Source organism: Procambarus clarkii, chromosome 18 (genome assembly GCF_040958095.1).
Source record: "Procambarus clarkii isolate CNS0578487 chromosome 18, FALCON_Pclarkii_2.0, whole genome shotgun sequence".
Classification (NCBI taxonomy): Eukaryota; Metazoa; Arthropoda; class Malacostraca; order Decapoda; family Cambaridae; genus Procambarus; species Procambarus clarkii.
Window position 1 is genome coordinate 31,777,334 of NC_091167.1, and position 25,673 is coordinate 31,803,006.

At 44.5% G+C, this 25,673-nt stretch overlaps 2 protein-coding genes across 2 annotated transcripts in view; one reads left to right on the plus strand and one right to left on the minus strand.

Moving 5' to 3' along the window:
- The window catches only part of LOC123754383 (alkaline phosphatase), a 68,212-nt gene that overhangs the window by 16,134 nt on the left and 26,405 nt on the right, over nucleotides 1–25,673 (plus strand). The gene's annotated exons all lie outside the window — the stretch shown is intronic.
- On the minus strand, nucleotides 4,664–24,177 carry LOC138366057 (uncharacterized). The gene is made up of 6 exons (XM_069326784.1): nucleotides 23,568–24,177; nucleotides 21,378–21,484; nucleotides 20,902–21,165; nucleotides 7,585–7,859; nucleotides 4,948–5,586; nucleotides 4,664–4,697 (listed from the first exon to the last, which is right to left on the minus strand). The coding sequence occupies exons 1-6, from the start codon at nucleotides 24,175–24,177 to the stop codon at nucleotides 4,664–4,666; spliced, it is 1,929 nt and encodes a 642-aa protein (XP_069182885.1).

Genomic DNA, 25,673 nt, shown 5'->3' on the forward strand with positions numbered 1-25,673 from the left:
GGTTACATCTTGGGGCCAACCCTTTTTGTCATATCTACGATAAAGTAGGAGGCAAAAGACGATACTGAGGCCAGTCAAAGAGATTGACGAAGAAAGGGACCTATTTAGTCAGCGTCCTCCAGTCATTGTTAGTTGCATGACAAATGGGAGCGGCGGTAAAAAGAAAGCCGACCAAACCCTAGGGATGGTCAAACGAACCTTTAACTTCAAGGACAAGAAAGTGGTAATTCAACTGTAGAAGCCTCAGCTGCGCCTCATTTGGACTACTGTATCCCGGGACGGAGAGCTCACATTCAAAAGGATATATCTGCTTTGAAAAAAGCTCAACACATAAATCCCAAAACTTAGTCGACTCATACTAAGAACGGTTGAGGAACATTGGACTAACAGGACTGCAAACCAAACGGGTACAGGACTGATCCCTTCGAGGCTTTTACAATACTGAACAGTTAGAAGATATTAATCCAGACCGCTTCTTTATATGCTCAAATGTAACACATTCACGGGGCAACACCTTCAAGCTCAAAGAAACAAAAATTTAGGACAAAAACTAACAGAATTATAAACCCACGGAACGGCCTACCTGCCAAAGCCATAAATATCAAGGCTACATTTCAAATTCCAGTTGAAAAAAAAAATCCTCAGGACCAATAAGGGGAAGTTTCACAAGTTACCTGCATCCACAGAGACCACTAGAGACATGATGGCCCTCAGGTTAATATAGAAGATTGTGTGATCTATCGTAGTTTAAGCGTTCGTCTTATATTACAATTAAATATAGCTTGAAGTGTCTCAATATTACAACTCACAAGATGCTTAAACTCGTGACATTTTAAGAGTTTATAAGGTCAGTGCCCTGTGATGTAATGTTGAGAGTCACTCATTGTCACGTTCAGAGCCGTGGTCGCTGGAGCAGAGAGTCAAGGCACCAGAACACAACGCGCAGCTGCATTGTTCTCTTATGTTTCTCGGTATTACACTTACCAAAATAGGATATTCCATCACAAATGTTTACAAACGTTTGGAACCTAATGTTCCTTATTCGATCTTTTCACTTATTTTATTTAATCAGTGTTAAATGTGTTTGGATTTGCCAGGGCTTGAATATTATTGGTCTTTTAATGTTGTTGGTATTTGTGAAGGTACTCGGCCTCTGGCTTCCTCGGCCTCTCTGGCTTTCTCGACCAGGATTTATCAAACATTTACGAAACCTGTACATCTTTTTTCAATCATGGCGGCTTGGTTTGCATTTATGAAATTTGATGAGCCCCAAAGCACAACGAGGTTGTCTATCCCTATCTACATGAGAGAATGTCTGTCTGTCTGTTGAAGATTGGAGGGCAGACTTTTGAGGTTATGCCGCTCGTGACTTTTCATGGTGACTGGTGAGTGTATGACGAGTATCATAGGTGGTGGAAGGGGGTCGACACCCACGCCTCTCTAGAGAGAGGCGTGGGACATAAGAGAGAGAATGTCTGTTTGTCTGTCTAAGGTTGAAGACCAGATGCTTGGGGCTAGCCTCACTCAACTTTCACACATGAAGCATGTGAGGTGTGGGAGTGTCATAGGCTCCAGTTTCAGACACATCGTAATTTAACCCCACCTCTTCCTCCATGCGCGATTTTCGTGAAGTCGAAGATACTGATTGTGTTGGCTGCATACTTATTTCAGTTTATTACATAATTTTTCAGAGAGAAAGAGAGGGGAGGAGAGAGTAGGGAAGAGAGAGATAAGGAGAAGGGTTCAGAGGGAGGGATGTTTGAAGAGAGGGAACGAGAAGGAGAGAGGGGTGTCGGGGAGATAGATGGAGAGAGGGGTGTCGGGGAGATAGATGGAGAGAGGGGTGTCGGGGAGATAGATGGAGAGAGGGGAATAGAGATAGGAGTGGTAGAGATAAAGGAGACCCGGGTGCTGCCGGGTACCCACTACAGTATATGGAAAAGAGAATGTTTGTCCACCTGGCCGCGGTGGTGGTTGTTGTTGTTATAGATTCAGCTACTCGGAACAAGTTCCAAGTAGCACGGGCTATGGTGAGCCCGTAACTTACCTGGCACAGGAGCGGTGCCCTGTGGTGGTGGTGACAGTGACGGTATATATGGTACACGGGTACACCACACTCACGCCCCGAGTACACACACACACACACACACACACACACACACACACACACACACACACACACACACACACACACACACACACACACACAACAGCAAGCTATGCTCAGCACTTCAGATAAGTAACTGAACGACTGCCTCACAATTATACTACTACGATTGTTGCTTCACCTCTCAAGTTTACCAAGTAGAAAAACTGACCCATTTCTAGGTTTTAAGATATAAAGAAAAAATAATATATTCCATTAGAAATCAAGGTCCCAACCTTTTGTTCTGTTGAAACGCCTTTCATACATTGCACCCTGCCCGAAAACACCAGAAAAACGTATTAATGTCCGTAGCTAAGTTTTCCACACATATCACATTAATGTGAGCTAAACTGAACATGGACTATACGTGTTAAGAGATCGGGCTGATGGGCTTATTAGCTCGTGCGTTGGGGTTTAAATCCAAATTTTTTCACAAGTAGCGTGCCCGTGGACCTAAGACCTCATGACCAAACCACACACCACAATTTGACGAGACGACGATGTTTCGGTCCGTCCTAGACCGTCTTCCTCATCTTCTGGTGTGTGGGTTGGTCATCATATCTTCAGTAACGTTATTGTGACTCGTCGTCTGCCTAAGACTTGCCGCCAAAACCTGCCATCAAGACCTGTGCCCTTCGTCAGCCTTGTGCCCTTCGTCAGCCTTGTGCCCTTCGTCAGTCTTGTGCCCTTCGTCAGCCTTGCGCCCTTCGTCAGCCCTGTGCCCTTCGTCAGTCCTGTGCCCTTCGTCAGTCCCTGTGCCCTTCGTCAGTCGGGTCCAGGTGACGCAGGGGCGGGTCGTCCAGCAAGCGACCTCCGGGTCAGTTGACTAACCCGCTTGCCAGGTTGAAACTTGTTCTTTTTTACCTTGAAAAATATTGCATCGCGTTGCCCCAGACGCCTATTGCAAGCATGTCTATCCAAGATGGGGTAGGTTGGGTGAGGTGAGGTCGTGTTAGCTGAGGTGAGGTGAAGGTTAGGTTAGTTTAGGTGAGGTGAAGTGAGGTTAGGCTAAGATTAGGAGATTAGGTGACGTGAGGTTAGTTTAGGTGAGGTGATATGAGGTTAGCTGAGATGAGGTTGGGTTAGGTGCGGTTAGATGAGGTAAGGTTGAGTGAGGTTATATTTGGTGAGGTTAGGGTAGGTGAGTGAGTTTAATTTGTCATAATTATCGGATTTATATACAAATATATTAGTTGGTGATATATTTTGTTGGTCAAGTATCGTGTTAATGACAAGTGGTTATCTTGTAGATATTCTTGACAGACCGGTTCTTATCTGCTTATTTGGTTTTGGTACAAAAAAACAAGGTTAGGAGTGGATTTTATTTGTAGCCAAGACTTCAACCTAGTGTTCGTCTACTCTCATCCTAGTGTTCGTCTACTCTCATCCTAGTGTTCGTCTACTCTCATCCTAGTGTTCGTCTACTCTCATCCTAGTGTTCGCCTACTCTCATCCTAGTGTTCGTCTACTCTCATCCTAGTGTTCGTCTACTCTCATCCTAGTGTTCGTCTACTCTCATCCTAGTGTTCGTCTACTCTCATCCTAGTGTTCGTCTACTCTCATCCTAGTGTTCATCGACTCTCATCCTAGTGTTCATCTACTCTCATCCTAGTGTTCGTCTACTCTCATCCTAGTGTTCATCTACTCTCATCCTGGTGTTCATCTACTCTCATCCTGGTGTTCATCTACTCTCATCCTAGTGTTCGTCTACTCTCATCCTAGTGTTCATCTACTCTCATCCTAGTGTTCGTCTACTCTCATCCTAGTGTTCGTCTACTCTCATCCTAGTGTTCATCTACTCTCATCCTAGTGTTCATCTACTCTCATCCTAGTGTTCGTCTACTCTCATCCTAGTGTTCATCTACTCTCATCCTGGTGTTCATCTACTCTCATCCTAGTGTTCATCTACTCTCATCCTAGTGTTCATCTACTCTCATCCTAGTGTTCATCTACTCTCATCCTAGTGTTCATCTACTCTCATCCTAGTGTTCATCTACTCTCATCCTAGTGTTCATCTACTCTCATCCTAGTGTTCATCTACTCTCATCCTAGTGTTCGTCTACTGTCATCCTGGTGTTCATCTACTCTCATCCTAGTGTTCGTCTACTCTCATCCTGGTGATCATCTACACTGTGTCCTGTCAGGATAGTCACGACTTGCCAGTATTTATCGTAGGTATCATCCTGTTCCTTCCTCTAGGATGGCCAGGAGAGTGAGGATTTGAGCACCCTATCCTCCAAAGGTCTTACTTATTACCTCCAGTATCTATAGCTACTTTTGAACGGTTGAACCTATAGATACTGTAGATGGAATGCACACAATGTACCATCCCCCCCCCCACCATAAAAAGTCATACTTGGTATTAGTGGTATTCTAAAGGGCATGTTAAAAGCGGGAAAAAATTACGAAGTTAACATCACCTGTTTTAGGCCTAAATAAACAATCTCAGGCCTAACATATCCAGTCTTAGGCCTAATAATTTAGTACATAAATATTTTATTCTTGGCCTAGGTAAAGTTATGTTATGTTGTTGCCATCTTTCTCTGCCCCTCTACAAATTGAATGACACAAAATATAGATTTTTGGATTTATCAACTATTTTCATCTGCTTACGAAACATGTACATCTTTCAGCAATCATGATGGCTTTGTAAGATTTTTTTTAAGAACAGTTTAAGAACTTCGTAGCACTACGAGGTGGTTTATAATAATAATAAGCTACAATTGTGATGGTTCAAGAGAGAGGAACACAGAGAGCGAAGAGAGAGAGAAGCCCAGAGAGTGAAGAGAGAAGCACAGAGCCTTTCAAAGAAGTGGTCTGGATTAATATCCACCAAATTGTTCAGTTTTTGCACAGTTTCTATGAGCTCCACTACAGTTTCTATGAGCTCCACTACAGTTTCTATGAGCTCCACTACAGTTTCTATGAGCTCCACTACAGTTTCTATGAGCTCCACTACAGTTTCTATGAGCTCCACAACAGTTTCTATGAGCTCCACTACAGTTTCTATGAGCTCCACTACAGTTTCTATGAGCTCCACTACAGTTTCTATGAGCTCCACTACAGTGTCTATGAGCTCCACTACAGTTTCTATGAGCTCCACTACAGTTTCTATGAGCTCCACTACAGTTTCTATGAGCTCCACTACAGTTTCTATGAGCTCCACTACAGTTTCTATGAGCTCCACTACAGTGTCTATGAGCTCCACTACAGTTTCTATGAGCTCCACTACAGTTTCTATGAGCTCCACTACAGTTTCTATGAGCACCACTACAGTTTCTATGAGCTCCACTACAGTTTCTATGAGCACCACTACAGTTTCTATGAGCTCCACTACAGTGTCTATGAGCTCCACTACAGTTTCTATGAGCTCCACTACAGTTTCTATGAGCTCCACTACAGTTTCTATGAGCTCCACTACAGTTTCTATGAGCTCCACTCTGCCATGTTTGGTTTACAGTGTTGTTAGCCACTAAACACGACATGATTAACAAAAATACCATCATGCTTTAATGAGTAGAAATAGTACCTAACGAACCTACTAAAGTTCTAGAACTAAGTATATTGGGCAGAGAGCATATTTCTTTGTTACCAAAAACCCTTTGAATGCAAAAAGAGTTAAAAAGACTACAAGCAGGAGAAACAGGCGGGCGTAATCTGGGGGAGAAATAGATGGCGTGTTTGTTTTTCCACATGAGAGCCGCTAACGCCATCTGGCAGCCTCGACGGGGACACGGATCCCGGTAGGTTTTCCAGCTGTTATTTTGAAGTGTAGTAGTAGGCATCCATCAGCCTCAGGAGACTATGGAGTTGCGCTCTGGCTGTCGGTCTGGAGTGACCACTCCGGGGCGCAACAAGTAATACTGTCTTGGTATTTATCGCTTCGGCGGGTATAGTTATCCTGAGGTTATCTTGAGATGATTTCGGGACTTTTTTAGTGTCCCTGCGGCCCGGTCCTCGACCAGGCCTCCACCCCCAGGAAGCAGCCCGTGACAGCTGACTAACACCCAGGTACCTAATTTACTGCTAGGTAACAGGGGCATAGAGTGAAAGAAACTCTGCCCATTGTTTCTCGCCGGCGCCTGGGATCGAACCCAGGACCACAGGATCACAAGTCCCGCGTGCTGTCCGCTCGGCCGACCGGCTCCCCATGCGATTTCATGGACTTGTTGCCCTAGAGTGGAAATAAATCTCCAGTGTACTGTCCTACCTGGTGACTTGTTGACCTGTAGCTGTTGCTCCTTGTTCCTCATACACAAAGTGGGTTCGATTAATGTGTTGTTTGTTGTTCAGTATTTAAAAGGTTGCTTAAAAACTGTTTTTTTTTTAATACTGGTATGAGAGTCGACTTAGTTTTGGGATTATTTTTGTCGCTTCTGTGTTAAACTTATTACAACATAGTTGCCTTTTTCAAGTTGAAGCTTCTATACAGTAGTTCACACGGGTGAGGGAGGACTATGGTCCTGTTCGGCTGAATAACCACAATTTTTGTCCATGAAGTTAAAAGATCGTTTAATTATTCCTTTGGTTCGTAGGAATCACGATGAGTGACAGCCACAGGGGGGGGGGAGGGGAGGGGGTAGGGAACTGTCTTGCAGGTTGAGGTTCGCTGATAAAGCAAGATTACAAGAAGAGTTGGGGCAAATGAAGACTTTAAGATGTTCCAGGAAGTCCCAGAAAGGGCGCAAATTTCTTCCGATAAAATGCTACTGGAAATAAGTATCAGAAAGTTTAAGGTGATAAAAATTCGACCAGAATACCCCCAGGGAGACAAAAACAAATAAATAAGAACCCTCTACAAGAATTAACAAAATTATAGGTCTTAAAAGAATATATATAACATATCACCAAGTCTTACCTCCAGAAGCACATATAACAAGAATAACGACGGCGTACACAGTCTTCTGGAACGTCAAATAGAAGACATTCCCGCCACAGTGGGCCGCCAACGTGAGACTAGCCCTAGGAAACGCCCTCCCACCTTAAGGTGAGGACAAGCCCTTTGTCCCCACGTTTGGAAAGGCAGGATAAAAGAGCTGGAGCCCGATTCGGTAGGTACAAATAGGTGAGTACCCGTGTACTCTCTCACCAAGCACACGCGGCCTGGAGAAAGTTAACATTTGCGTTCATCTTCGGGCTCTGTGCTCTTAGACCCCCACTGGTGCGCCTCCGCCCATATTGAGGTCACCTCTACGTCGTTACTAAGTTCAGCCTCATCCACCCACCCCCGCCCAGCCGCCAGCCTGCTCCACCCAGCCGCCAGCTTGCACCACCCAGCCGCCAGCCGCCAGCCTGCACCACCCAGCCGCCAGCCTGCAGCCTGCTCCACCCAGCCCCCAGCCTGCCCCACCCAGCTTACTCCACCCACGTGGACCAGCCATCTCCCCGTACCTGGGCCAGGCCAAGTGTGTGATGCAACGATAATCGGAGACACAGACGGCATTACGGCACAGTGATTGTTGTCTCTGTGAACCTCGGTTGATGGGTCCCAACCTCTTGTGTCTTCGGTACAGGTTTCCTCCCTTGCTTTCCTGCCACCACCACCCTCCTCGTCATCCTCCTGCTCCTTCTTCTCGTCATCCTCCTTCGTCTCCTCGTCATCCTCCTGCTCCTCCTTATTCTCGTCATCCTCCTTCTCATCCTCCTCCTCCTCTACCTGGGCCCCAAGTTCAGTTTTTCCTCTAATTTCCGGCCTATCCTTCCGCAAGACCTCCTAGGAATTTATAAGACGGGTTTCCCGTTCATCTTGAGCAGGTTTTTCTTAACGTTACTCGTTCCCTTAAGACTTCTTAGTGCATCCATTCACTGCCCTGTGATTCATCTCAGAGTTTGCATGAGCATCGTAAATTAGCTCGGTCAAGGCGTTCCTCCCGGGATCATTTGCGTCATATTAGGGTTCCTATTACAAGATTATTAACGGATGGTGTCTGAGCCCCCCACCTCTGTGGTGAGGCTCAGCCCCCACCTCTGTGGTAAGGCTCAGCCCCCACCTCTGTGGTGAGGCTCAGCCCCCACCTCTGTGGTGAGGCTCAGCCCCCACCTCTGTGGTGAGGCTCAGACCCCACTCTACAGGAATGTTGGCGGCGTGCACCAGTAAGTGACATTAGAAGACAAGCTGTACAGTTTCGTCGGGGTAAGTAGCGGCTGCAAGCAAGGCGAGTGAGCAAGAAACAGAGTTTGTTGCAATCCATCATTTGAGAAGACCCACGTGTCAACGCTGCATACTTAGACGAGACTTAATTAGCACAGGAACTAGGAAAGTTAAATTTAGCAGAGCTCGAAAACCAACGGCATTCCCAAATCAACGAACAAAAGTATATACTGAGGGAGGGGGGTGGGGGGGGGTTGGGAATAATAACTCACCCAGCCATATTACACAAGCTTGTTAAGAAGACACCTGATATTTTACGCACGTATAAATGTAGAACAGTAAGGAATAAGTCTTCAAGACTATAATATAGACGCGACTTTCACCGAAAGGTGTAATAAGACCGGACATTGTTTGGCAACACCTCCAAGTGACCCTATCCGGGGTTAGGTCCCGAGGGTCACTAGGGGTTGTAACTGGACTGTCACCTCTCCTCGTCCTATCCTCATCCCCTCAAGCTCGCGTCACCCTCCACCCGTTAACAAAAGATTTTTTTTTTAATATTTCTCAGTGTAAAAACAAATGGTATCATCATAAAACAAGTGAATGTAACAAGATCTTATTCATTATAGTCCGTGGGAAGTGATATATGACTCACTTGGATCATTGGAGATTCGAACTCGAGTCTGAAAAATGCAAGACAGTTGTTTTGCTAACTTGGGCATGAGTGCTCACAATAAGAATCTCAGAAGCACCTAAGAGGTACCCTTTAAATATTAGCCTTTCTTGAGGCAATTCACAGCTTCATCCATGTCTTATATGACATAGATGAATAGGTGGATTATCGGTCTTGTATTTATCAGCCCTGAGTTCGATCTCCGAGAATTCAGGTGAATGAAATGTAAATTATATTAAGCAGGTTACATGGGTTCCATCTACATATTATTTTTAAGGCTACACACACTGAGTAAAAACAATTGAGAAGCCTTTTTTCGACAAAAAATCTCTATCGTCATTCAATCCGTCTTCATAAACAATGTCCGCTCATCCAGGCGCCAAAACTTCTCTCTGTTAATGAAAATCACTTTACACACGACTCGCAGCTGACTACTTTAGAACTGTTACTGACGGACTATCTTTTCTGCTACCCCCTCTTCTCATAATCTGCCATTCCCTAAACAATTCATTTGTTTAGTATAACCAAACGTACAAACCCAAGCATCCCACCTCACTTACCGAGGACGGTGCATGCACACCGTCAATATTATGCGGCTTAAAATTGTTAGTAACACAGTATTTCTAACGGATTTGTCTATTCCGTTAAAAATGCAACGTATTAGGTTAGAGGACGGGTTGAGTGTTGTTGTTGTTGTTGTAGGGGCCGCGACGCAGCGATGCCGTTGTGAGCCACACCGGACTCACGAAGGGTAAGTCACACAGCAACACGGCTTAGTGATGGCTAAATGAACATCGTCCTGTCGGTGGAAATGAACGCACCCCGCGGCGAATAAACACACTGATGGCCAGATGAATGTGGAGCCCTAGGAGAGCCCTTTCCTCAGGGAGGCAAGCGCCAGCCCACGCACACAGAACACTGGGCAGTGAAGGCAAAAAACACGGCCTAAACTCGTACCCATATTGGAAAACCGCAACAAATCTTCCAGTGTCCTCTTGCAGAGCAGGAGTCAGCCGCCCACCAGGAACGAGGACACCAGGAGCTCCACCAACACTCGCCAACCTCCAGCACCTCTTGGCCGAGCCGGCGCCGGACACCATCTCCCTGCCCGAAGAACCAGTTAGGAAACGTTTAAAATCTATTACCGTCCCAGTGACCCCAGGTGATAAGGGCGCCAGCCGTCGCAACAATAAGAATGCCTGAAGGTAGTGTCAAGACCCAGTGGGTAAAATTGAGTCACGTGATCCGGCGCCCCCCAAGGCGGAGCAGGTGTTCATTCGTCTAGGTTGAACCAGGAGTCCTCAACTGACTGAGTGTGTATGTGTGTGATGTCGAGGTGAGTCCCAACCACTTGCCGGGAACCGCTCCTTAACTCTGTCCACATTTTCCTGCTCCTAGTCCATTGATTGACTGATTGATAAAGATTAAGTCACCCAAGAAGTGGCACGGTCCACCATACAGGGCCCAATGACCGTCCCCCCGAAAAAAACAAAAAGTACGGTCATTGTGCCTACTTCCATTACTTATACTGACTGAGCGCTTTACACCTAACACTTACACTCTCCCCTGCACCCCCCAGCACCCTGAACCGTGACGAAGTGTCTGTGTAAGACAGGGACGTCACAGCGAGCCTTCCATGGCGGGTGTAACGCTACAAGACTTCGCAGGCGAATATCGAAGCTATAATTTCCCTAAACAGGGTCATACTTGTAGAGTACAATACGTAAGGCTCTGAAGGTTTATATGTTTCAGGATCTGCTCACCTTATTTCTCAACTTTGGGTTTATCTATTGTGTTAACCCCCCCAAAAATGCTTTTGACAAAAAGATTTTGTATGAACAGTATGCAAGTCCAAACACTATTGTCTCTGGTTTTCGTTTTTGTCATCTATATAATCTAAGAAGACGCATCTCCAGTAATGTATTGCTAGAGAATTACTAATGTCACTGTGCTTAGCTCAACGACCTACACGTCAGTGGCCACAATACCCAAGAGCAACGCAATTCAACGCCAAATCAACGTCATAAACGTTGATAGCGTTGATATAACGTCAAACCAACACCACTGTTCGATACTGTGTCCACCGGGACCCAACATCAGAAAGACGCGGCTCTTAACGAACACAGCAGTAACTGTGGGGCCTGAATGTGTATCAACAGGGATACGAATTCAGTCGGGAGGTTGTAATGGTGCAACAGTTGTAAACTTTCGTGTACAGCAATGAACAATTGCTGTAAACAATTGCTCCACTTGTCTACATCGGCATGACACTTCAGTTTAGAGTACTAAACGTTTAATGGTGTCCTTGTAAACAACGCGTCACTCAGAGAATATTCTCTAAGACACGGCTTGGATGGGGGACATCTAGAGGCACTGGGATTGGTGTGCCCGGGGCACACAAAACTTGAGTGAAATTTCGTGATGAACTCTGACTTATCACTACCTGCAATGACCTTTTTGTGACCGCGTGCCCAGCAGGCCATCCCAGTAAAGGTGGCTTGACCTAGACACGCGTGAGGTCATCGCAAGGCACAACCGGGTCCAGTGTTATTTTTATTTATTACCAGATTTTATTGTTTTGGGGAATAACTACAAAAAAATCGGAATATGAAGGGGTAGTATGGGAATGGGGGAAGCAGGCCGGAAAGTATGGAAAAACGGGCATAAAAATGGGTACCGAGTGTGGGTGAGGGCAAGCCTGTGAGCGACTTCGGAAAGGTGAAGGGCAGGCCAGGGCAGTAAAGGTGTTTTGAAAAAGTCGTAGATTTGGGCACTGGGAGCTATAATGGTTGGTGTAGTTGTGGTTATACACAAGTGTAGTTCCTCGCTTGTTGTCTGTTCTTGTAGAATGAGAAATGTACAAGATAACCATTTTATAGCTGTGTCGACAACTAAACTCTCATAAATAGATTACGGGCGCGAGACATTAACAAATACACGACACTGAGGCCAAACTACATTGACAGCAGGAGCCCGTCTTTAAGTGCAAGACAAAGAGGACCTGTCACCCTACGGTGTCTCCGGAGGTAAAGTCACTTCCGGAGACACCGTAGGACTTTCTTTCTCCAGGGGAAAGTCCATTAGTACTGGTGTTATGTTATTACGGCGCCGACGCTGGTCGCTCTTGACTTAAAATGCTTGATTAGGCTGGGGTACGGTGAGCTTAGTGTCCAGAGATAATTTAATGATTTATTCTTCAGAATGTACTCTCTTAGTACATATCACATTACATTTTGTGCCTTCAGGATCAAGCTGTTAGCTCTTAGACTCCCGCGTTTTTAACCGTCTGTTGCTTAATGTATTGGCTCCTGACCTATTTTCTCTATCATGTCTATTATCTCTCCATGATGCAGGATACAGCAGCTGTCAAACTCCTAGGTACCTATTTACTGTTAGGCGAACAGAGAACCGAGACAACACGTAAAAGAAATCCTGCCCCATTGATTTTGTCTAGACCAGGAATCGAACCCGGGTTCCTGAATTGTGAGTAGTGAAAGCTGACCGCTAGGCCGCGAAACATACACTGACTTATGGAAGTGTGAGAAAAGGTTTGAGCGTGAACTCTGCCAATTCGTCATTGAAGCGTCTAGATACATGTTGATTTTTTGGGGAGGAATAAAATAGCTGGAACAGCATTTTCTAGAAAATGAATACAGCTTATGAAATATGCAAATATGCGAAATGAAAACAATTCTGTTATCTTCCATAGAGCAAGGCTTCGGGGAGGCGGAGAACGAAGCTCTGTGAGAAGAACGATGGAATATTTTTGTTATTAACATACTGTAGACCGTAGCCTACATGAAGGATCACATTGTGGTAAGAGCGGGCAATTTGGTGGTAGGTAATTGTGTACTGTGTGGGTTTGTGAGCCCCTTGAGGGACCCTATATGGACGAGGATAGAAACAGCCCAAGCTACTATCCTTCTGAGATGTACTTCCTTTTCTCAATAAACTTTCTTGAACTGGATTTGGTGCTAAGCTCCCCGTCTCGTAGGACCGTAAGTGAGACGGCGCCTTGAAATCAGGAGCCTGCACCACCGATCTTTGGATGGACTAAAAAGTGGATCAAGTAAATTAGACAATGTGTTGGTTGAATACATCTGCGCAGTTGGAGTGGATAAATATTGTGGATATTATTCAGCTGTATCCTGCTTTTTGTTGGGACCCATTTAGATAATGAAGTTAAATTTTGGGTCCCATAAACACGCCCAGAAGAGGATGACCAAATTAATCCCAGGGATTAGAAACCTACCATATGAAGATATATATATATATATATATATATATATATATATATATATATATATATATATATATATATATATATATATATATATATATATATATGGGATAAGCTTAGATTTAGGAAAGACCTGGGTAAATACCAGCTAGGGTTATTGATTTGTGGAATAGATTACCGGGCAACATAATAGACGCCGTGGGATCACTTGAGTGCTTCAAGTGTAGGCTAGACACATGTAAGAATGAGTTTGACTGGATATGAATAGGAACTGCCTCGTACTTATGAGCCAATATACCTTCTGCAGCTTCCTTAATCCTTACGTTCTTAAAGCGGGTGGAAAGGGAACAGAGAAAACTGAATTGGGAAAGGTGTCAGGACTTACTGATGGCTCTTTGTTGCCTGGTGTTAAGGTCAAGCAAGGCGAACTGGTGTCTGGTGACACCTGCAGCACTTGGCCAACTGCCAACACTACTGAATATCTTAAGCGAAAGTGAACTAGAGCCCAAACCGGTTTGGGGGAAGCAAATTGTGTGTTCCAGGGAATTATCTGGATACGATTAGACTTTTATTTATTTAATTCGTACACATGCAGAAATGCAGACTCGAAAGCTAAGCTGTGTACACACAGTGGTTTGAGTATTTTATTACAAGCAGATGAGTCTACATACACACATATTCTCACTGTGCTATGCAGTTCTCAGCCACCATCACTGGAATGACAGTTTTCTCTCACGTGAAGACATATTATTGGATATGACAGAGAAAGGATTAGATCAGTGACTCTGGGACGAATCTTCTATATACATCTCGTTCTTTTTCTCCTGAGAAGTTAACTCTCCAAAGTTCTTTTTACAATTTGGCCTGATTCTAAGAGTTGAGCTGAGCTTGTTAACATGTTGAATAGAATAGGAGAAACGAATAGCTGAAGTTACTGAATATATAACTAAGAAGTATGAGATGAAGTTAACAACAACGGTTCTCCTGCACACAGTTACAGCCTCGCTCCTGTGCCAGGTAAGTCCACTACGGGCTCACCATAGTCTGTGCTACTTTGAGCTTTTTTCTGTTCCCAGTAGCTGAATCTTAAAAAACAACAACAGGTGAAGTTAGGTGGTACCCAGTTAATGTTGGATGGATGAGTACGCGAGGTGTACTGGACTGGATGTAGTCATGTACTCATGTAGTCAAGAATGCTACATTTTAAAGCACCACCTAAGCCTTAAGCGCTACCCAAGCATGAGTACCTAAGTGTGAGCTGTTGATAGTTGGATGAGTGTTTGATCTGAAGAGCTTCGTCAGAGCTCAATCTTCTATTATCGTTGAACAAATCCACAAGGGCCGTGACGAGGATTCGAACCTGCGTCTGAGAGCATCATTTGATGCATCACGCAATTGGGATTTCTGTGTGTTCTATTATCATTGTTTCTGTCGATTATTTCAGTATTGCTTGTCAGGATAACTCTGGCGATGGTCTGGTCGAGTGCGGGAATTATATGTCTACTTAAAATGGAGCCTCGTTGTTTGTGCATTATCAGGCGCCTTAAAAGTAACGTTGGTGCCTTTATCAATATTAATGAAAACACAAGATGTAACCAAAATCATTGGGACAGTAATGCGTAGTAAATAAATTCATAATATCATGAAAGCATTGGTAATTCATTAAAAAATCTATTCCTTCCTGGAATATTAATTTTAAATTTACCTAGATCTTCCACCAATTTAGTTATGGTCAGATTAGTACTCAAAATACCTTGAGGTGGTCACCTTGAGGTGCTTCCGGGGCTTAGCGTCCCCGCGGCCCGGTCGTCGACCAGGCCTCCTGGTTGCTGGACTGATCAACCAGGCTGTTAGACGCGGCTGCTCGCAGCCTGACGTATGAGTCACAGCCTGGTTGATCAGGCTGTGAAAATACTCACAAGTGCGCAACAAAACTATAGAATCACTGATTTGAGAATGCTGCACCAAGATAACAATAGTTTTGTTGATTGATAAAGATTTAGTCACACACACACACAAGAGGTGGCACGGGCATGAATAGCCCGCAAGTTATTTTTTGTTCAAACAACAACAAATATAAAGCCTATAGCACGTGAACGTCTGTATCGTATCCACTAGGCTGGGTGGAAGAAACTCTACCCATTTGTTTCCGCCTCCACCTGGGATCGAATCCAGAACCTCAGGACTACGAATCCGAAGCGCTGTCCACTCAGCTGTCAGGCCTCTCTCGCGCGCGCGCGCGCGAGTGCGTGTGTGTGTGTGTGTGTGTGTGTGTTTCTCACGTAACTGTACTTACCTAATTGTTCCTGGAGGGAATAATGTTTGCTATTTTCATCTAATACGCTCGTGCCTCGTCTACTAATTTCTCACATATCTACCTTTTAAATCACATATATTTGGACATTTATTCATTACACAGGATAAGTTTTTTAATTATGAGGGAAAGCTCCAAGCCATTACGACTTTATAGCGCTTGGAAGGGGTCAGGATAAAGATTTGGGATGGGACGGAGGGAGGGAATGGTGCCCAACCCATAGGAATAAGAAAAAACATTCCCTTACATCCCCCTGGCGCGTCTATGTCTCTAGCCTCCACTCGTGGCATCTCCTTCTGCTTGTACCCGGCATCCTTATCTACGTTATTGCCGTCCCTTACAATCTTGTAAGTCACAATCATGTCTTCTCTGTTATGCCTCTTATCTAAGACAGTACGCGTTATCTCTCGCTTTTTCTTCATATTCTATTCCTCTCACTTCTGGAACCGGTACGGTGGCTTATTTCAGATTTTTCTTGTCTGTCACTTTTTTTTTGTTAGATTAGAGCTTCATGCAGGAGCCGCATACTCCAATATTGCTCTCACATAGGTTGTGTAAAGTGCCCTAAATGCACTTTACACAATCAAACAAATGAACAAAATAAAATATTTCTGAAACTCGGATATTTGCCAACTTTGCATATGCCGCTCATGTTATTCTGTTAATGTGCCTCAAGAGACAGCCTTCGTTTGATGTACACTCCCAACTATCCTTTTCCGATTTCCGGATCTGCCTTTCCCTCGTTGTATATGGGGTTTCCGCTCTCCTTGCTCTCGTCATCACTCATTGCCTTACACTTACTTGAATTGAAGTAGAGAAGCCATCATTCAGACCATTTTTGCAATTTAGTCACGTGGCCCTGTAGCATTTTGCAGTCCTCATATGCAATATATATATGCTCAGCAATTTAGCATCGTCTGCGAACATCGAAATATAAGAAGTTCACATCCTAAATTAGGTCACTGATGCAATCGAGGGTCACTAACAGGATGGGTCCTAGTATTGATCCCTGTGGTACTCTACAGGTCACTAACAGCATGGGTCCTAGTACTGATCCCTCTAGTACTCTACAGGTCATTCTGCTTCCAGATGTTCTTTGAGTCTGTGGTTGATGTCTCAAATGTGGCGCAGTGTCAAAGAGGTTTTCAAGAAATCTAGAAAAATGCAGTCAGCCAAATCTTCTCGGTTGATTGAATTTTGCTAAGCACTTTAACATTTATATTGTCACATTTGTTTTGTGACCTTGAATGATTTATTCCACTCTCTCTCTCTCACTCACTCACTCACTCACTCACTCACTCACTCACTCACTCACTCACTCACTCACTCACTCACTCACTCACTCACTCACTCACTCACTCACGTGGCTGAAGTATGTTGACCAATCCAATCACTTTCTCTCTCTCTCTCTCTCTCTCTCTCTCTCTCTCTCTCTCTCTCTCTCTCTCTCTCTCTCTCTCTCTCTCTCTCTCTTTCTCTCTCTCTCTCTCTCTCTCTGTCTCTCTCTCTCTCTGGCAAGTTAGAACAAACCTCGGCACAGAAACAGGTGCTAAACAGTGTGCATTTTTGTCATTTATCTCTGACTTTAAAACGGCATCCTTGCACCTCCAGCTTGTTATATATGTCCTTGATAAATACTGACTTGTGAATTTCCCGCTCGTCATTTTCTCTTCGTCAGCGTCCAGCAGCTGGCGAGCGCAGTAGGTCCTGGGTCTCGCCGTTAAGGTCTGGTGGACCTTGGACGGTCTGAAAGGTCCTCTTCGTGACGGCTGGGCTACCCTCGTTGTGAAATACTGCTGTTAAAGTCAAACTTTGATCTCAATCGCCAGGTTTGAAGTGTGGGATTCCTTAACGTATTTCTAAATACCGGTGCAGTTGCTGATGGTGTTCTCCCTGGACGCCTTGCAACTGCTGTAGTGTAAGTCACTACAGCTGCTGTAGTGTAAGTCACTACAGCTGCTGTAGTGTAAATCACTACAATGCAGTATGCAGGCGCTGAGCCACAATAACGTGGCTGAAGTATGTTGACCAATCCACACACTAGAAAATGAAGGGACGACGACGTCCTGGACCATTCTCAAGTCGATTGTCCATTCTCACAATCGACTTGAGAATGGTCCAGGACGGACCGAAACGTCGTCGTCCCTTCATTTTCTAGTGTGTGGATTGGTCTACAATGCTGTAGTGACTTAGGGGCAACGATTAGCTCTGATGTCATGATAAGAAAGCAGTAACGTCCGAACGGAACTCACTGCGAGTATTGTGTTCCCCAGACTATAGCGTAATGTCTCACAATACATAACACGACCTTCCTCGACTTAAACCATGACTTTTTCCCCTCATAAGAGGTTACAATAAAAGTCATATTTTTTGAGGTCAGAAGGTCAACTTGTCCATTTAGCACTCTGGGTCAGTATGACTCTCGGGTTGGACGGGAAATACAATCAGATAACGACTAAAAAATATCGCTATAGGGCGAGATGGGCTTTTAAAATGAACACAATAGGGGAAGATGGAATTTAATGACGATAAATGTCGAGTTCTGACCCCAGGAGATAACAATAACCAGATATCAGTCCGGGGGGCAATGTTAAAATGACCAAATCTGCCAGCAAACAAGATCAGCGAGTCATGATTGATCTTGAACCTAGAAATCGATTTATAAATGTTAAAAAAGATAGCAAATAGGATACTGAGGTTAATATTTAAAGATTTTCAGTAAGAAGACGTCTTATGATAAAATCACCATTGGACCAGGACAATTGGGCAGGACAATAGAAGACAATAGGCAGGCGACGAGTCACAATAACGTGGCTAAAGTATGTTGACCAGACCACACACTTAGAGGGTGAAGGGACGACGACGACGTTTCGGTCCGTCCTGGACCATTCTCAAGTCGATTGTGATGAGGAAGTAGTCAATAGGCTTTGACTCAGCCTCCCGGGTGCTCCCAGACGCGGGCCTCGACCCATGGACCACGATAGAGACATCGAACAGTTCAGTTTTGACCACCGTACTACCTCACTTAAGTGCTCAGGAAATGTGTGCAGAGTTTACACATGGATGAAAGGTTGTTAATATGACACTAAACATAACACAAAATAGAGGATACAACATTGGATAAAACATTGGATACAAATTTGATAAGTTTACATTCAAAACGAACTGGGTTAAACAAAAAATAACATTTGCAAATGGCTATAGATTAATTGAGCTGTTTATAATCGGTTGGGGATCTCTGGATTGTTTCTCTTATAGTTTAGACAGGATTGTTTCATTTATATTTTAGATAGGGAGTTTTGTTTCCTTTATAGTTTTGTTTCCTTTATAGTTTAGACAATCTGCAAATAGGAAATATCTAGCATGGGCCAGTAGGCCTTGCGCGGTTTCCTGTGTTCCTAAACCTCTGTCACCTCTGTCACCCCCTGTCACCTCTGTTTCCTCTGTCACCCTGTGCTGCAGGTTCCTTGGGGGCGCAGCCGGGGATGCGCTAACCAAGAGGAGAGCGGCTCTGTGATGTACCCTGTGGCTTGTTGTTTTTATTTAGTTACTCAGAACGAAGTGTCCATGTAGCACGGGCTATGGTGAGCCCGTAACACAACGCCACACCCTGTGGCGTTGACGCCGGGTCTTGATCACAGGTCAGGGAAAGAGGTCAGGGAAGGGGGGGAAGTCCACTGGGTTAAGCGAGAGCAAACTGAAAGGTTTGTAAACTGGAAGTGGTGGATGTAAACTGGAATTTTATGCCAATTGGACTGGGTGGGTGAGTGGTGGATTGTGAACTGGAAGTGGTGATTGGAGTTTAACTAAACGGATTTGGGTGTTATCTTGATGAGTTAGTTTCTAACTAGCCTTTGTTCTAAGGTGGTAGCGTGACTTGTCTAGGCAAGTCTTCAGATAGGTCGACGCTTCTGACCTTCTCTCCGGCTGTTTTGGTCATTAAATACGCGGCTATACGCACCTAATTAAAATACGCTTAATTAGTCCCCAGCTAATTAATACGCTCTTAATTTATGTTGACCAGACCACACACTAGAAGGTGAAGGGACGACGACGTTTCGGTCCGTTCTGGAGCATTCTCAATCGACTTGAGAATGGTCCAGGACGGACCGAAACGTCGTCGTCCCTTCACCTTCTAGTGTGTGGTCTGGTCAATATACTTTAGCCACGTTATTGTGACTCATCGCCTGCACGCTCTTAATTGACGCACGTCGAATATATATATAAAGTTACTAAAGAAAAAGTAAAGAAAATAAAAAATCCTCAAGACCTGAAAAAATGACTCTTTGATATATACTAGAAATATCAGGTATGTATATAAACTAAATGCTTTCAATTTTTTTTATCTGCAAGTAAATCTCTTGATGAAAAAAAAAAACTTAAGATGTTTGGAAAAGAAAGCTTGTTGGTTGTGGAGGTGCTTGTGTTTCTTGCCAGAGCCGGGAGGTGACAAACTCTATCCTCTCTATCCACCCTTCTATTCCCCCATTTTTTTTAAACGATTTCGCACGCCCAAAAAAATATTATTGGCTCAATCGGGACCATAAAACAGTAGGTCAATGTCGGCCTCCCCCTCCCCCCCCTGTCAACCCCCTCCCCCCCCTGTCAACCCCCTCCCCCCCTAACAACCCCCTCGCCTCCCTGACAACCCCCTCTCCCCCCCCCCCCTCGCCAAACACACTGTCAAGTCCCCTGTTGACATTTACTGTTATCGAGTTGCTTTGTTTACTACTCAACGAGTAACTTATGTTGTCTTATTTATCAACTTAACGTTTATTGTTTTCTCTGAGTACCGGTAACTACTTTCAAGGCGTCAGGGAAATTATTTTTTTTGTTATGGTTGCCGCCGGAGGCTGCTAGTTTATTGTGCACCCAATGCTCATCCTGTGAGCGGTAGCGCAAAAAAAGGATTACAGATGGCACAAAAGGTCTTTATCAAACCTTAATTGAGATTATTACATTAACAATTTCATCTATCCTTCACACCTTATAATTACAATGTCAGCTAGTTACACAGAATGTTCTATTTAAAGAACTATATATTTACAGTTAATCATTATACATTAATGGTAGGTCTTATCACTAATATATAATTGTCTGAGCAATGGAGATATTACAGAGTCATAGGAGTCAGAGTCATATCCTCAGCTGCAGTTTATTATTATTAGTCTTCACAATACACTAATTGCTCTGAATCTCATATGTCGTTTATCTACTGGAAGCGAAATATGGATACAGCGCAAGGATTTCAAGTATTTTATCCTTAATAATAAGATGGTTTGCCATTTCATACAGCGTGAGTTTAGATTCATCTCTAAATGACTCCATTTTACTACAGTCCAAGATATAATGTTCGAGTGTGTGTCCCTGTATTTGTCCACACACTTTACACTTTACTTCATCTAGAGACCTATACAAGCCGAACTGCCAGAAATACCTGTAGCCAAGTCTTATTCGAGCTGAGACAACGTCTGTTAGTCTGCTTTGATTTTGTTTCATACACGTGTTTTACTTGACACATTTCATTGTGATGAACAATGGACCTGCTAGTTCCAGTTTGAACTATTGTACTTTCTTCAAATTCATCCTGGAGTTCTCGTCTAATAACACTTTTAAGGAACCTATTTGATAACTCAAGATTCCGTTCAACGCTGTCTTTTTTTACTGCAGCCTTAGCAAGGGCGTCAACTTTATCATGTTCCTGCAGGCCAATGTGAGAGAGAATTCACAACATTTTGATGTTTTCCCCCTTATTAAGTATGCGTATATATATTTATGTCTGGCTTCGGAGGCAAGCACGTTATTACTTGATTGTAAGCTATTTAATTCTAGTAGTGAGAAAAAGGAGTTAGAAATAATTTAGTTCTCTACTTCAGTATTGTCAATAATTTCGAGTGCTACCAGTATTGTTACCAATTCAGCTTGCATTGTAGATGCCCGATTGCTAACTCTTATATTCCTATGAATTGTGCTGCCATCGGGCTGATGAGCAATAACAGCACTTCCTGCCCTCCCTGTAGCTGTATTGCGTGATCCGTCAGTGTATATGGTCTGTGCTATGTTGTTTTTAGTTTGTATATTGTGAGTATTTTCTATGGTGCTTAATTTAGCAGCAAGCTGAGCATGAGGGTTGTTTGTGATTAGTTTCTTGGTGGGGTATGCAGGGGTCAGGATGTCAAAAGGTACTATCTGCCAGGGTGGAAGGAAGTGCTGTACTCTTTCATCTGTATATACATCGTGCAGTCCCATCATTTTAATATGAGTGGCTGTTCTTTGAATCCATTTACACTCGCTGGTTATATTACATATGTGTTCTAACAGTTCAACTGACGCAATGTTGCTTTTGTTATCAAGCAGAAGCTTTAGTCCCATCATTAAACAATTCTAATAATGGATTACCGGGTACACGACATAGTAGTCTGAGAATATCATAGGTGATACCGTCCTCACCAGGAGTAGTGCTACTGCCCCTGGAGAGGGCTGCATCCAATTCATAATCTGTATATGGAACATCACATTCATCATGTTGCTTGCTCAACATGAAGTTAATGAAGGCATTTCTGTCTTTGGACTTCGCCTGCAATTTCTCCCTAGTGCTAGCTGGTAATATTTCGAAGATAGAAACCTGAGCCCATTTTGTAATTAATTGACTGACTTTCTGTTGCGGGGTTTGGATGTGAAACTTGTCTATTATTTTCACCAATAATTTAGTTTATGCCTTTCCAGGCTATGCCCAGGGAAGTATGCAGGTTAAGTCCACTAACAAAACCCTCCCATTCATTTTGTCTCAGTTCAGTCATTCTCTCCCTCGCCTATACAAGCGCGGCCTGAAACAGTTTAAACATTTGAGGTGTTCTAAGGCTCTTATATGCTCTACCAGTTTGCCTAGTAATTGATTTCAATTCTTTCAGTTTAGCGTCATCATAGTACTGGTTGTGTCCGACCTGCTTACCGGTACGTCTTTTCGTTTGGTGTGACTCACTATTTTTGATGGCCTCATAAGTTTTATTCACGAGGTCATCATAAAACTGTTGTACATTCTCAGGCTCATAATTGTTATACCAATGTTCAATGTTGTCAATAAAGAATTTGTCTTGCTCTTCCCTGACTGTTAGCCTGCGTCTACCCAGCTAAGTGCCAGGTAGGTCAACATTAGCCACGTGTATGTTAGCTGTTATGGCTAAATGGTCAGACATGAAGTCATCCATAATATCAGTCTCATGAGTTGTGTCAGGTTGAAGGTGTCAGGTGTATGACAGGTTGAAGTCAATGCACCTATCTAGGACTCCTTCATATATTTGCGTTGGTTGGTTCTTACTGATAATTCGTACATCATCATATGCATCAAGAAGTGCCATCAATCTTCTACCGTTGGTGCTTGGGAGTTGATCCCCTAATTGTTTGTGTTTAGCATTTTAATCCCCAATTAAGATTGTAGGGTCAGTATATGCAGAATTAAGCAGGTCTGTATACTGGAGGAGGTCAGTAGGTGCATAGGAATTTAAAACATTTAGTGTAGAGTTATCAACGTGTACTCGGATACCATGATATTGAAACCCCTCTCGTTGTTGGGCGGGAAGTGGCTCATGTGGCAGTGATTTTTTAACATACATGAGACACACAGAGATCACACTAACGTGATGCATCAAATGAACAAACTTCGGTTTCAACCTTTTTACCCTATCGTAACTCAGTCGATTAAGGCAGTGTCTGGGATGCTCCCGGAAGCATGTTCGAATCCTCGTCACGGCCCTTGTGGATTTGTTTATAAATGAGACACGTATTTTTGTATTTGAGATTATAACGCTGATAACTAGGCAGATTCTGCGGGGGTTTTACCTACGGGAGTTAGGGTTTCTTGAAGGCAGACAATATATATCTCTTCAGTCATAACCTTATAATGGAGGTCAGAATACCGTTTTCTGAGAGAAGCAATATTCCCGGTGAGTATCTTGATGACACTGTACTTGTTTTTATGAGGTTGAGTGGTCGCCATTGTTCCTGGCTTTTACTCTAGCAGTCTACAGTCTTATAAAATTAATGATATTCCGATACTGTTTGTGGTGCTTTATTGCGGTGTTATTATCCACCTCAGCTCATCACCTGACCCCAGATCTCTAATGCCCTTGTGGCTGAACCATCTGGGATGTGGCGTGTGCGGTTCGAGTTGGACTTCCACGTCCGGTTCCAGTAGGCCTTCCACGTCCGGTTCCAGTAGGCCTTCCACGTCCGGTTCCAGTAGGCCTTCCACGTCCGGTTCCAGTAGGTCTTCCACGTTCGGTTCCAGTAGGCCTTCCACGTTCGGTTCCAGTAGGCCTTCCACGTTCGGTTCCAGTAGGCCTTCCACGTCCGGTTCCAGTAGGCCTTCCACGTCCGGTTCCAGTAGGCCTTCCACGTCCGGTTCCAGTAGGCCTTCCACGTCCGGTTCCAGTAGGCCTTCCACGTCCGGTTCCAGTAGGCCTTCCACGTCCGGTTCCAGTAGGCCTTCCACGTCCGGTTCCAGTAGGCCTTCCACGTTCGGTTCCAGTAGGCCTTCCACGTTCGGTTCCAGTAGGCCTTCCACGTCCGGTTCCAGTAGGCCTTCCACGTCCGGTTCCAGTAGGCCTTCCACGTCCGGTTCCAGTAGGCCTTCCACGTCCGGTTCCACTCCTGCTTTATAACTACAAGCATCACTGGTTGCGATTTCGACTTTAACCACAATCCCTTTCATCATCTTCTTCACTGCTATTTTCCTTCCAATAACTTTTATCAGCACCCGTATTCACATCATAGTCTCCAACATCTTCATTACGATTTTCACTTTCACTGGCATTTAGCTCATTATCGTGAGCAGTTGCATTGTTATCATCTACACCACTTTGCTTTTCCCCTGCTGAATAGTTCACCCCTGTTCATAGTGCACCTCGTCCATGTGGGTAGTAGTGTGGGTAGCGGTGGTCGGGGTGCCCAGCTGGCGTGAGAGCCGGGGTATCCTCAGCCGAGGGCCCACACAAGGGGTGCCCGCTGCCAGGGCACACATGGTTGCACTCCAAAGTTGGCGTGACCTGCACTTATTTAACACTCTCACAGATTCCTGGAGAGTAGTTATCATCGTTTTTTTGTTGCAAGATTTCATTGCTTTGTTCAGTTATTTGCATGCTGAGCTTTTCAATAATTTTGTTTCGTCTTTCTACTGTACTCATAAGCTCAGCAATTGTCTGTGCCTGGTATGGGGCCCCTCGACCAACATGTATTGCTCGAGACTGCTACTGTGTTACTTGAGCTAGCGGCTGTGGCGTTGGGGTGGTTGGGTAAGGTAGGAAAGTGTGGCTGAGTGACTGGAGGCTGTGGCTGAGTGACTGGAGGCTGTGGCTGAGTGACTGGAGGCTGTGGCTGAGTGACTGGAGGTGGCCCTGCAGGTGAGCCAGGGCGCTTATTCCTGCCTCGTGCAGGTGTTCCCAGGGCAGCCCGTCTCGGCGGGAGTGTGGGACAGTCGTCATGCCAGGCGGGAACTCCGTCCAGATGACAGGTGGCACACTTCATTTTAGTAGTTTCACCCTTTGCCTTTTTAGCATCATATACAGATATTACAGGCTTCCGGGCACAGTGGCCACACCGCTCATCATTCCAACAGTTTCTTGCAGCGTAATTGCACCGTTGGCACCTGTAACACCTGCGCCAGGGAGGGTTATAACCTTTCATTGTACGCTGCTGAAATGCATTCGGGACAGTAAATTTGTCCAGCCAGCCTCGTCGCTGGACCAGTGGGCGAGAATCGCCTCTCTGCCAGGTGTACGTTTTGCATTGATAAAGTGCTCATGTTGTTCAACCAGTTTGTGATCCTGGTAAGATTCAAGTCCAAAAAATGATGACGAGTGTCAGGTGGATACTGAGCAGGCGGTGGAGGTTTACACATTGTTATACCAGCGAGCTCATTAGTACAGAAATATTGTACCATCTCTTCTGTAATGTTCACGCGGACATGTTTTACCCGTCGTTTTGTAAACAAATACCCACCACCAGGCTGTTCTTTGACTGCCGCAGCTAACCATGCCGCAGCTAACCATGCCGCAGCTAACCATGCCGCAGCTAACCATGCCGCAGCTAACCATGCCGCAGCTAACCATCTATATTTCGTCACAGTATCCGTGCCCGGGGGGGGAAATGCGGGTTGATTCTTTCCTTCACATTGTTTTGATTTATTGAATGGTTGGCTCCTTGTGTCTTTTT

Coding starts and splice junctions, on each gene's coding strand:
- LOC138366057 (XM_069326784.1), bottom strand. CDS start 24,177: ATGATGAAAGGGATTGTGGTTAAAGTCGAAATCGCAACCAGTGATGCT. Junction 5,587..7,584: donor AATCACTGTGCCGTAATGCC/GTCTGTGTCTCC, acceptor CAAACATGGCAG/AGTGGAGCTCATAGAAACTG. Junction 4,698..4,947: donor CCAGACCACTTCTTTGAAAG/GCTCTGTGCTTC, acceptor TTCAATTTGTAG/AGGGGCAGAGAAAGATGGCA.